This window comes from Heterodontus francisci, chromosome 3 (genome assembly GCF_036365525.1).
Source record: "Heterodontus francisci isolate sHetFra1 chromosome 3, sHetFra1.hap1, whole genome shotgun sequence".
Lineage (NCBI taxonomy): Eukaryota > Metazoa > Chordata > Chondrichthyes > Heterodontiformes > Heterodontidae > Heterodontus > Heterodontus francisci.
The window spans coordinates 204861363-204873817 of NC_090373.1; the positions used below are offsets into that span (position 1 = coordinate 204861363).

At 46.7% G+C, this 12455-nt stretch overlaps 1 protein-coding gene across 1 annotated transcript in view; it reads right to left on the reverse strand.

The window, feature by feature from the left end:
* Positions 1–12455, reverse strand: part of LOC137367180 (dynein axonemal heavy chain 8-like) — a 2531605-nt gene that overhangs the window by 2374745 nt on the left and 144405 nt on the right. The window contains exon 18 of the mRNA XM_068028616.1: positions 10359–10548. Coding sequence (XP_067884717.1) covers positions 10359–10548 — 190 coding nt within the window. The remainder of the gene's footprint in view (positions 1–10358; positions 10549–12455) is intronic.

Genomic DNA, 12455 nt, shown 5'->3' on the forward strand with positions numbered 1-12455 from the left:
CTCTACGAACTGCTTTGCCTGTGCTGGGATGAGGGAGCAATACCACAGGACATGCGCGATGCCAATATCATCACCCTCTACAAAAACAAAGGTGACCGCGGTGACTGCAACAACTACCATGGAATCTCCCTGCTCAGCATAGTGGGGAAAGTCTTCGCTCGAGTCACTTTAAACAGGCTCCAGAAGCTGGCCGAGCATGTCTACCCTGAGGCACAGTGTGGCTTTTGAGCAGAGAGATTGACCATTGACATGCTGTTCTCCCTTCGTCAGATACAGGAGAAATGCCGTGAACAACAGATGCCCCTCTACGTTGCTTTCATTGATCTCACCAAAGCCTTTGACCTCGTCAGCAGATGTGGTCTCTTCAGACTACGAGAAAAGATCGGATGTCCACCAAAGTCACTAAGTATCATCACCTCATTCCATGACAATATGAAAGGCACAATTCAGCATAGCGGTGCCTCATCAGACCCCTTTCCTATCCTGAGTGGCGTGAAACAGGCTGTGTTCTCGCACCTACACTGTTTGGGGTTTTCTTCTCCTTGCTGCTCTCACATGCGTTCAAGTCTTCAGAAGAAGGAATTTTCCTCCACGCAAGCTCAGGTGGCAGGTTGTTCAACCTTTCCTGTCTAAGAGCGAAGACCAAAGTACGGAAAGTCCTCATCAGGGAACTTCTCTTTGCTGACGATACTGCTTTAACATCTCACACTGAAGAATGTCTGCAGAGACTCATCGACAGGTTTGCGACTGCCTGCAACGAATTTGGCCGAATCATCAGCCTCAAGAAAACGAACATCATGGGACAGGACGTCAGAAATGCTCCATCCATCAATATCAGCGACCACGCTCTGGAAGTGGTTCAAGAGTTCACCTACCTAGGCTCAACTATCACCAGTAACCTGTCTCTCAATGCAGAAATCAACAAGCGCATGGGAAAGGCTTCCACTGCTGTGTCCAGACTGGCGAAAAGAGTGTGTATCAAGCCTGTGTCCTCAGTACCTTGCTCGACGGCAGCGAGGCCTGGACAATGTACGTCAGCCAAGAGCGACGTCTCAATTCATTCCATCTTCGCTGCCTCCGGAGAATCCTTGGCATCAGGTGGCAGGACCGTATCTCCAACACAGAAGTCCTCGAGGCGGCCAACATCCCCAGCTTATACACCCTAATGAGTCAGCGGCGCTTGAGATGGCTTGGCCATGTGAGCCGCATGGCAGATTGCAGGATCCCCAAGGACACGTTGTACAGGGAGCTCGCCACTGGTATCAGACCCACCGGCCGTCCATGTCTCCGCTTTAAAGACGTCTGCAAACGCGACATGAAGTCCCGTGACATTGATCACAAGTCGTGGGAGTCAGTTGCCAGCGATCGCCAGAGCTGGCGGGCAGCCATAAAGGCGGAGCTAAAGTGTGGCGAGTCGAAGAGACTTAGCAGTTGGCAGGAAAAAAGGCAGATGCACAAGGGGAGAGCCAACTGCGAAACAGCCCTGACAACCAATTTTATCTGCAGCACCTGTGGAAGAGTCTGTCACTCTAGTATTGGCCTTTTATAGCCACTCCAGGCGATGCTCCACAAACCACTGACCACCTCCAGGCACTTACCCATTGGCTCCCGAGACAAGGAGGCAAAAGAAGAAAGAAGGTTCCTTCACCAACCTGCCACATACCCAATCTAGCAGCTATGTCCTTTAGGACTAGGCCACCTTGGTCAGTCATGTTGCTACCGACCCACTCTTGGTGATGAACATTGAAGTCCCCCACCCAGAATACATTCTGCGTCCTTGCCACCCTCAGTGTTTCCTCCAAATGCTGTTCAACACGGAGCAGTACTAATTCATTAGCTGAGGAAGGGCAGTAGGTGGTAATCAGCAGGAGGTTTCCTTGCCCATGTTTGACCTTATGCCATGAGACTTCATGGGGTCCGGATTCGATGTTGAAGACTCCCAGGGCAACTCCCTCCCGACTATGTACCACAGAGCCACCAACTCTGCTGGGTCTGTCCTGCCGGTCGGACAGGACAATAGAACAAAGAACAGTACAGCACAAGAACAGGCCATTCAGCCCTCCAAGCCTGTGCAGATCTTCATGCCTGTCTAAACTAAAACCTTCTGCACTTACGGGGTCCATATCCCTCTATTCCCATCCTATTCATGTATTTGTCAAGATGCCTCTCAAACTTCGCTATTGTACCTGCTTCCACCACCTCCCCCGGCAGCAGGTTCCAGGCACTCACCACCCTCTGTGTAAAAAGCTTGCCTCGCACATCTCCTCTAAACTTTGCCCCTCGCACATTAAACCTATGTCCCCTCGTAACTGACTTTTCCACCCTAGGAAAAAGCTTCTGACTATCCACGCTGTCCATGTCACTCATAAAATTGTCAACCTCTATCAGGTCACCCCTCCACCTCCATCGTTCCAGTGAAAACAATCCGAGTTTATCCAACCTCTCCTCATAGCTAATACCCTCCAGAGCAGGCAACATCCTGGCAAACCTCTTCTGTACTCTCTCCAAAGCCTCCACATCCCTATGGTAGTGTGGCCACCAGAATTGCAAACAATATTCCAAGGGTGGCCTAACTCAGGTTCTGTACAGCTGCAGCATGACTTGCCAATTTTTATACTCTATGCCCCGACCGATGAAGGCAAGCATGTCGTATGCCTTCTTGACTACCTTATCCACCTGCATTGCCACTTTCAGTTATCGGTGGACCCTGTACGCCCAGATCTCTCTGCCTGTCAATACTCCTAAGGGTTCTGCCATTTACTGTATACTTCCCACCTGTGTTACACCTTCCAAAATGCATTACCTCACATTTGTCCGGATTAAACTCCATCTGCCATTTCTCCGCCCAAGTCTCCAACTGATCTATATCCTGCTGCATCCTCTGACAATTATCATCATTATCCGCAACTCCACCAACCTTTGTATCGTCCGCAAACTTACTAATCAGACCAGCTACATTTTCCTCCAAATCATTTATATATACTACAAACAGCAAATGTCCCAGCACTGATCCCTGCGGAACACCACTAGTCACAGCCCTCCATTCAGAAAAGCACCCTTCCACTGCTACCCTCTGTCTTCTATCACCGAGCCAGTTCTGTATCCATCTTGCCAGCTCACCTCTGATCCCGTGTGACTTCATCTTTTATACCAGTCTGCCATGAGGGGTCTTGTCAAAGGCTTTACTGAAGTCCAGATAGATAACCTCCACTGCCTTTCCTTCATCAATCATCTTTGTCACTTCCTCAAAAAACTCGATTAAGTTAGTGAGGCACGACCTCCCCTTCACAAAACCATGCTACCTCTCGCTGATAAGTTCATTTCTTCCCAAATGGGAGTAAATCCTGTCCCGAGGAATCCTCTCCAATAATTTCCCTACCACTGACGTAAGGCTCACCGGCCTAAAATTTCCTGGATTATCCTTGCTACCCTTCTTAAACAAAGGAACGACATTGGCTATTCTCCAGTCCTCTGGGACCTCACCTGTAGCCAATGAGGATACAAAGATTTCTGTCAAGGCCCCAGCAATTTTTTCCCTTGCCTCCTACAGTATTCTGGGGTAGATCCCATCAGGCCCTGGGGACTTATCTACCTTAATGCTTTGCAAGACACACAACACCTCCTCCTTTTTGATATTGACATGACCCAGACTATCTACACTCCCTTCCCTAGACTCATCATCCACCAAGTCCTTCTCTTTGGTGAATACTGATGCAAAGTACTCATTTAGTACCTCGCCCATTTCCTCTGGCTCCTCGCATAGATTCTGTCCTTGCGTCGTTACCCTCTTGCTCTTTATATACGTATAAAAAGCCTTGCGATTCTCCTTAATCCTGTTTGCCAATGACTTTTCATGACCCCTTTTAGCCCTCCTAACTCCTTGCTTAAGTTCCTTCCTACTTTCTTTAATTCGTCAAGGGCTTCGTCTGTTCACAGCCTTCCAGCCCTTATGAATGCTTACTTTTTCTTTTTGACTCGGCTCACAATATCCCTCGTTATCCAAGGTTCCCGGAACTTGCCAAACTTATCCTTCTTCCTCACAGGAACATGCTGGTCCTGGATTCCAATCAACTGACGTTTGAAAGACTCCCACATGTCCGATGTTGATTTACCCTCAAACAGCAGCCCCCAATCTAAATTCTTCAGTTCCTGCCTAATATTGTTATAATTAGCCTTCCCCCAATTTAGCACCTTCACCCGAGGACTACTCTTATCCTTATCCACAAGTACCTGAAAACTTACGGAATTAAGGTCACTGTCCACAAGTACCCTAAACTTACGGAATTATGGTCACATACCCGGGGATGGTGATGGCAGTATCTGGGACATTGCCTGTAAGGTATGATTCCATGCGTATGACAATGTCAGTTTGTTGCTTGACTTGTCGGTGGGACAGCTCTCCCAACTTTGGCACAATCCCCCAGCTGTTAGTAAGGAGGACTTTGCAGGGTCGACAGGGCAGGGTTAGCTGTTGTTGTTTCCAGTGCTTAGGTCGATGCCAGGTGGTCCGTCCGGTGTCATTCTTTTTTATTGACTCCATAGCGGTTAGTTACAACTGAGTGGCTTGCTAGGCCATTTCAGAGGGCATTTAAGAGTCAACCACATTGCTGTGGGTCTGGAGTCACATGTAGGCCAGACCAAGTAAGGACAGCAAATTTCCTTCCCTAAAGGACCGCCTTCCCTTTACAAAAACATCCATTGACCATTACCCTTTGTGTCCTGTCACTGAGCCAATTTTGGATCCAACTTGCCAACGACACAAAGGTTGGTGGAGTTGCAGACAGTGATGAGGATTGTCAGAGGATACAGCAGGATATAGATCGGTTGGAGACTTGGGCGGAGAAATGGCAGATGGAGTTTAATCCGGACAAATGTGAGGTAATGCATTTTGGAAGGTCTAATGCAGGTGGGAAGTGTACAGTAAATGGCAGAACCCTTAGGAGTATTGACAGGCACAGAGATCTGGGCGTACAGGTCCACAGGTCACTGAAAGTGGCAACGCAGGTAGATAAGGTAGTCAAGAAGGCATACGGCATGCTTGCCTTCATCGGTCGGGGCATAGAGTATATAAATAGGCAAGTCATGCTGCAGCTGTACAGAAGTTTAGTTCGGCCACACTTAGAATATTGCATGCAATTCTGGTCGCCACACTACCAGAAGGACGTGGAGGCTTTGGAGAGGGTACAGAAGAGGTTTACCAGGATGTTGCCTGGTCTGGAGGGCATTAGCTATGAGGAGAGGTTGGATAAACTCGGATTGTTTTCACTGGAATGACGGAGGTGGAGGGGCGACATGATAGAGGTTTACAAAGTTATGAGTGGCATGGACAGAGTGGATAGTCAGAAGCTTTTTCCCAGGGTGGAAGAGTCAGTTACTAGGGGACATAGGTTTAAGGTGAGAGGGGCAAGGTTTAGAGGGGATGTGCGAGGCAAGTTCTTGACACAGAGGGTGGTGAGTGCCTGGAACTTGTTGCCGAGGGAGGTGGTGGAAGCAGGTACCATGGAGACGTTTAAGAGGCATCTTGACAAATACATGAATAGGATGGGAATAGAGGGATACGGACCCCGGAAGTGCAGAAGGTTTTAGTTTAGGCAGGCATCAAGATCGGCGCAGGCTTGGAGGGCCGAATGGCCTGTTCCTGTGCTGTACTGTTCTTTGTTCTTTGTTGTTGTATTCCCCTCTATCCAATGAGGTTTTATTTTTCTGACCAGTCTGCCATGTGGGACCTTGTCAAATGCCTCACTAAATTCCATGTGGACAACATTCACTGCACTACCCTTATCAATCCTCCTTGTTACTTCCTCAAAAAATTCAATTCTTTTTTTAATTCATTCATGGGTTGTGGGCATCGCTGGCTAGGCAAGTAGTCGTAGTTAGTAAGACATGACCTTCCCTTAACAAATCCATGCTGACTATCCTTGATTAATCAGTGCCTTTCTAAATGACAGTTTATCCTATCTCAGAATTTTTTTTTTAAGAGATACAGCACTGAAACAGGCCCTTCGGCCCACCGTGTCTGTGCCGACCATCAACCACCCATTTATACTAATCCTACACTAATCCCATATTCCTACCACATCCCCACCTGTCCCTATATTTCCCTACCACCTACCTATACTCGGGGCAATTTATAATGGCCACTTTACCTACCAACCTGCAAGTCTTTTGGCTGTGGGAGGAAACCGGAGCACCCGGAGAAAATCCACGCAGACACAGGGAGAACTTGCAAACTCCACACATGCAGTACCCAGAATTGAACCCGGGTCGCTGGAGCTGTGAGGCTGCAGTGCTAACCACTGCGCCACTGTACCGCCCCAAATTGATCCTAATAATTTGCCCACCACTGAGGTCAGACTGGCGTATAATTATTTAGCCTACCCTGTGCGCCTTTTTTAAACAATGGTACAACGTTCGCCGACCAATCCTGATACCTCGCCTGTATCAAGTGAGGGTTTGAAGATGATCCTCAGAGCATCCGCTATTTCCTCCCTGACTTCCTTTAACACCCTGGGATACAATCCATCCAGTCCTCATGATTTATCCACTTTCAAGGATGCCAGTACATCCTCTCTCATTATGCTTATCGTATCTAATATTTCACACCCCTCCTCTTTTACTACAATGTCTGTGTCATCCCTCTCCTTTGTGAAGACAGAGACAAAGTACTCATTCAGAACCCTGCCATATCTTCTGCATCCACGCATAAGTTCCCTTGTACATCTATCCTGGGCCCTACCCTTTCCTTAGTTATCCTCTTGCTCTTAACGTACTGATAAAACATCTTTGGGTTTTCCTTGATATTACCTGCCAATAATTTTCCATGTCGTCTCTTTGCTTTCCTCATTTCCTTTTTTACTTCACCCCTGCACTTTCTATACTCCTCTAGGCTTTGTAAAGTATTAAGGCTTTTGTGACCATCAAAAGTTTTCTTTGATGCTTCATCTTACCCTGTATGCTTCTCGATAACCAGGGGGCTCTACATCTGGCAATACCATCCTTTTTCTTTGTGGGGACATGTCTATACTGCGCCCGTTGAATCTCTTTTGAATGCCTCCCACTGGTTTGCCACTGATTTTCCTTCAAGTAGCTGTTTCCAGTCCACCTTCGCTAGATCACTTCTCAGCTTCATAAAATTTGCCTTCCCCAATTTGGAACTTTTACTCCTATTCTATCTTTGTCCTTTGCCATGATTATGCTGATTGGTCACCCTGCAGCCACATCTAGGTCATGGCAATTAGATCATACCCATTTACTTCTTTTTGTGCCATGAATTCATCTACCTTGTTGCGAAAGCTGCAAGCATGTGGATAGAGTGCCTTTAATTTTGCCTTTGTAACATTTTTTGTATTTTGACCCTATTTGATGCTGGCCTTTGTTTCCGCTGCGTTCCAATTTTGCTGACTACTTTCTTACGACCAGTATCAGCTTCCCCAGACATTACCAGAACGCTGGTGACTGTTAGTCAACAGTTTCACACCTTTCTGTAAACACATCTTTTACTTGTATAAAGTATCAACAATGTGCATTTACATAACTTAGAAAAAACACCCAGCCTACTTCACAGCAGGAAATGGTTTAAAAAAAATATTTGGAAATTTCTCTTTCCCACATTCATTCTCAGGGTGGGATTTCCTATCTGAAATCCTTCTCACATTCCCAACCCCCTGCCAAGCTAGTTTAAACTCTCCCCAACAGCACTGGCAAATCTCACTGCGAGGATATGGGTCCCAGTCCTGCTAAGGTATAACCCATCCTGCTGGTACAAGTCCCACCTGCCCCAGAACTGGTCCCAATGGCTCAGAAATCTAAAGCTCTCCCTCCTGCACCATCTCTCCAGCCACGTGTTCATTTGCTGTATCCTCCTATTTCTGTACTCACTAGCACATGACACAGGGGGCAATCCCATTTGGAACATCATCCAACTTTGCCTCTGTCTCAGCTCATCCTTTGCTGAAACGTTCATTGATGCCTTTGTTATCTCTAGACTTGACTATTCCAATGCAATCTTGGCTGTTCTCCCACATTTCACCGAATGTAAACTTCAGGTCATCCAAAACTCTGCTGCCCGTGTCTTAACTCAAACCAAGTCCCATTTACTTATCACTCCTGTGCTCGCTGACCTACACTGGCTCCTTCTTTTCAAATCCCTCCATGGCTTCGCCCCACCTATTGCTGTAATCCCCTCCAGCCCCAAACTCTCCGAGACACCTGCGCTCCTCTAATTCTGGCCTCCTGAGCATCCCCAATTTTAAACATGAATGTATAAGGGCATTGCGAGCCTCCTTTGCATGTCTCTCATGTCCAATCTCATGTTGCTCCTGGAGCCCTTCCTCTGGCCTAACTTGCCCATCTTCCCACTCCACATCATCATTGTCTGACGAGACAATCCGCTCCTCACTTTCCTCGTTGCTCGTCAACTCTCCCCTCTTCAGGGCAATATGTGAGACCTCATACTGGAGGGCTCCACCTTACTGATCAAGGCACCTGAATCTCATCTTCAGCAGAGCAATGGCCGACTCAATGGTTATTCCTGCTGTCCCGTGGCAGGTGTGTACCTCTTCTCTGCATCTGTGCGTGGGTTCCTCCCAACAGTCAGCAGCCATGTCCTCCAAGGATTCATCCCTGACGTCTGGAGGGAGGCCAGAAAAGTTCAGGATTGCTTCAAAATGTCGGCATTGTGGCAAGTGCGTGGGAAACATGCACGCACCTGCAGGATCTGTTTACAGTGGTTGCATACCAGTTGTACATTGAGGGGGTAGTTGGCTGATGTTCTGGAGCCTTGATGGCCACATATGTGCAGTTGATGATGCCCTGCACCTGGGGGAATCCTGCGATGGCCCCAAAATCAATGGTCCTTTCAGCTTCTGAGTTGGATCCATTCAGAAGAGTACATAATATCTGGCCCTCCTGAAAAGGGCATTGGTGTCCTCCTTGATGTGTGGAATTTCACTGTTTACATGTCCCTTGTGGATCCGTGGAATGATCCAGTGGTGTAGAAGTTCAGCACCACAGTGACTTTCAGGGCCACTGGCATTGCATTCCCACCAGTACCCTGGGGCATTGCTCATTATTCATCACGGCACTCAGGTCTGTCATGGCCTCCCTGGAGAGGCGGAGTCTTCCTTGGCACTTGCTCTCAGACATCTGCAGGCAGTTGAGCCTCGACCTGTATAGCTGTCTGTGGAGGGCATCTCATTCTGCGTGGGGCAGCTCTCTCTCTCCTCTTGCCCTTCTTCAGCATCTGTAGGCAGCTGAGGATTCTCCTGTGGACTCAAAGGCCATTGCAGTACTGCTGCTGGTGCCTGGCCTTCCCTCCCGCTCAGGAGCAGCTCATCTTCAACAGGGTCCCCAAAAATTGAATTTATACTGCCCATAATAAGTGGCCTGTCTCTGAAAGGCATTCCTTCTCTGTCAGTGTTCCCCATGTGATCTTTGACCAGGTGTCACTTGCCTATTGCCATACTTAGTACTGACTCTCCTGCAGCACAGCACACCTTCCCTTCACGCTTGACACCCTAAGGTCAGCCCTCCCTTTGGGGCCCTTCCAGGCCCTTGGTGGTTGCCTTTTCGATAGTCTCCCCTTCCAGACAACCTTGCTCTGCTGCCTCTATGTCACCTCCTTAAAGGAGGTGAGATACTGAAGCCCTGTGCAACCCGTATGCCATTAATAAAATTGCATCCGCTGAATAAAATCACTTTCAATTTGCTTCTAAAATATCTTAATTACCTGTCTGCTGTGTCGACATCAGAACTTCCAAACCCGCGACCTCTACCAACTAGAAGGACAAGGGCAGCAAATGCATGGCAACACCACCACCTGCAAGTTCCCCTCCAAGTCACACACCATCCTGACTTGGAACTATATCGCCGTTCCTTCACTGTCACTGGGTCAAAATCCTGGAACTCCCTTCCTAACAGCACTGTGGGTATACCTACCCCAAATGGACTGCAGCGGTTCAAGAAGGCAGCTCACCACCACCTTCTCAAGGGCAATTAGGGATGGGCAATAAATGCTGGCCTGGCCAGTGACGCCCACATCTCATGAATGAATTAATAAAAAACTCCACCCACTATGATTGCTGCCATTCACAAAATCGGGATGCGATGTCATGACATTGGACTTCCTGTCCAACATCTCCAGTCCTGATTTTATGTTCTCCCACAACTCCATTCCAGACCATTTTGTCCCAATAAAATTCAGCCCATTGCCCATTGTGTTGATTGATCAGCCACAAGATGATGTCTGTGTTGCTACAGGTTTCTGATTAAATGTTATAATATGAACAATAATCTTGTCTTTAAATTGAAGCCATAACTTATCTAATTTTCAGACTAATTTACCTGTTAAGGTATCTTACCATTTAAGAAAGTGATGTATCTCCAAATAATATCTTTGAAAGCTTTCTTCTTTCTCTCGCCATGTATCGATTGGTTAAGTGCTCCCCATTTTTCAGATGCAGAAATAGCTGGTACAAAGATAATTTCCAGCATATTCGCAGCACTGGTGAGTATTCCATCAGTACAATCCAGGACACAAAAGGATATCTCCTGCAAATATGCATACCGGTTAACCAAACACAAGTATTACTAAAGCTGCTTGAAAAATAGTCATTCCTGAGTTTCTCATCTAGGTCACCACACAGAGAAAATTAAAGATTATCTACCTAGTGGATAACTGGTGGCGGTCCACAGGGGTCAGTGCTGGGGCCTCAAATATTTACGATTTATATAAATGGCTTGGATGAAGGGACCAAGTGTACTGTAGCCAGATTTAATGATGATACAAAGATAGGTCGGAAAGCAAATTGTGAGGACATAAAGAGTCTGCAATGGGATATAAATAGTTTCAGTCAGTGGGCAAAAATTTGGCAGATGGAATATAATGAGGGAAAATGTGAGGTTGCCCATGTGAGGCACAGCAAGTGATTAGGGAGGCAAGGAATGCTGACCTTTATTGTAAGGGGGATACAACAGTACCGGGAATTGGTGAGACTGCAATTACAGTATTGTGTACAGTATTGGTCTCCTTACTTAAGGAGGGATATTGTTGCATTGGAAGCCGTTCAGAGGAGGTTCACCAGGCTGATTCCTGGGATGAAGGAATCCTCTTATGAGGAAAGGGTGAGCAGGCTGGGCCCATACTTATTGGAGTTTAGAAGAATGAGAGGTGATCTTATTGATACATATAAGATTCTGAGGAGACTTGACAGGGTAGATGCTGAGGATGTTTCCCCTCATGGGAAATCTAGAACTAGGGGCGGCAGTTCAAAATTAAGGGGTCCTCCATTTAAGGCAGACATGAGGAGGAATTTCTTCTCTCAGAGGGTCCTTAATCTTTGGAATTCAGTTCCTCAGAAAGCAATGAAGGTTGGATCATTGAATATGTTCAAGGCTGAGTTTGACAGACGTTCGATTTACAAGGGAGTCTAGGATTATGGGGGGCATGTTTGAAAATGGAGTTAAGGCCAAAATCAGATCGGCCATGATTTTATTGAATAGCGAAGCAGGCTCGAGGGGCTGAAGGGCATAATCCTGCTCCTATGTCTTATGTTCTTATAGAGGCATTTACATTCTATAAATCTGAAACATCCAGCATTTCACTGATACTCTGGTCAGTCAAGGATAAGGGTGTGGGAGAATACAATGCTATGGGCAGGTGGATTATGGCATGGCTGGTTTCCACTGTTCACCTCCCAACAGACCATAGACAGTGTTTTTGTTTAAATGAGTGTTGCAGCCTCGGTATTTTGTTTGCGAAATAAAAAGATGGTGGCAGGTTTTCTCATAGGTTTAAAACAGAAGATTAAATATTTATTGAACAATATTCATCACCCAAACTGCTTGCAACACCACCCACACATGCATTCGCTCTCACAGACACACACAAGAGAGGGTAGATAGAAGGGACAGGGTAAGAGGTGTTAAGAGTTTATGGTGTTGTTTCAGGAAAACCTGTTGCATCCTCTCAGAAGGTGAGTTTTAAAATTGCAAGCCTGTTTGCTGGTTGTCTTACATTTGTTGGGTTGCTGAATACTTCTGGTGGTTCACTTCAGTTCGAACATGGTGCTGGTATTCTTCATTCAGTTTTCACAGGTGGAGGAGTTGTTTCAAAGGCAATCTCTTTTCTCTACTGCAGTTGGCTTTCAACTTGTCTCAGGAGGGTGCAAATGTTAGCTGGAAATGGTCTCTCTCTTAGTTTTGTGCTTGAATTCGAGATGGCTTTCGATATTGACGGATGGTTTGAGAGTCTACACTGATGTTGATGACTCGATGACGAAACTGGAAAGACTCCTTTGTTCTTCAGAACAATTGCCTTTAAAGACAAACTCATTAAGTGTAAATTTTCCCATGTGACTTTAGATTTCAGTTCCTGATGGGCTGTACAATAGCTTTTGATGGCCTCATTATGATAATATGAGGGCTGTTTGAACTCTATTTTGGTGAGGGGTAGCTGG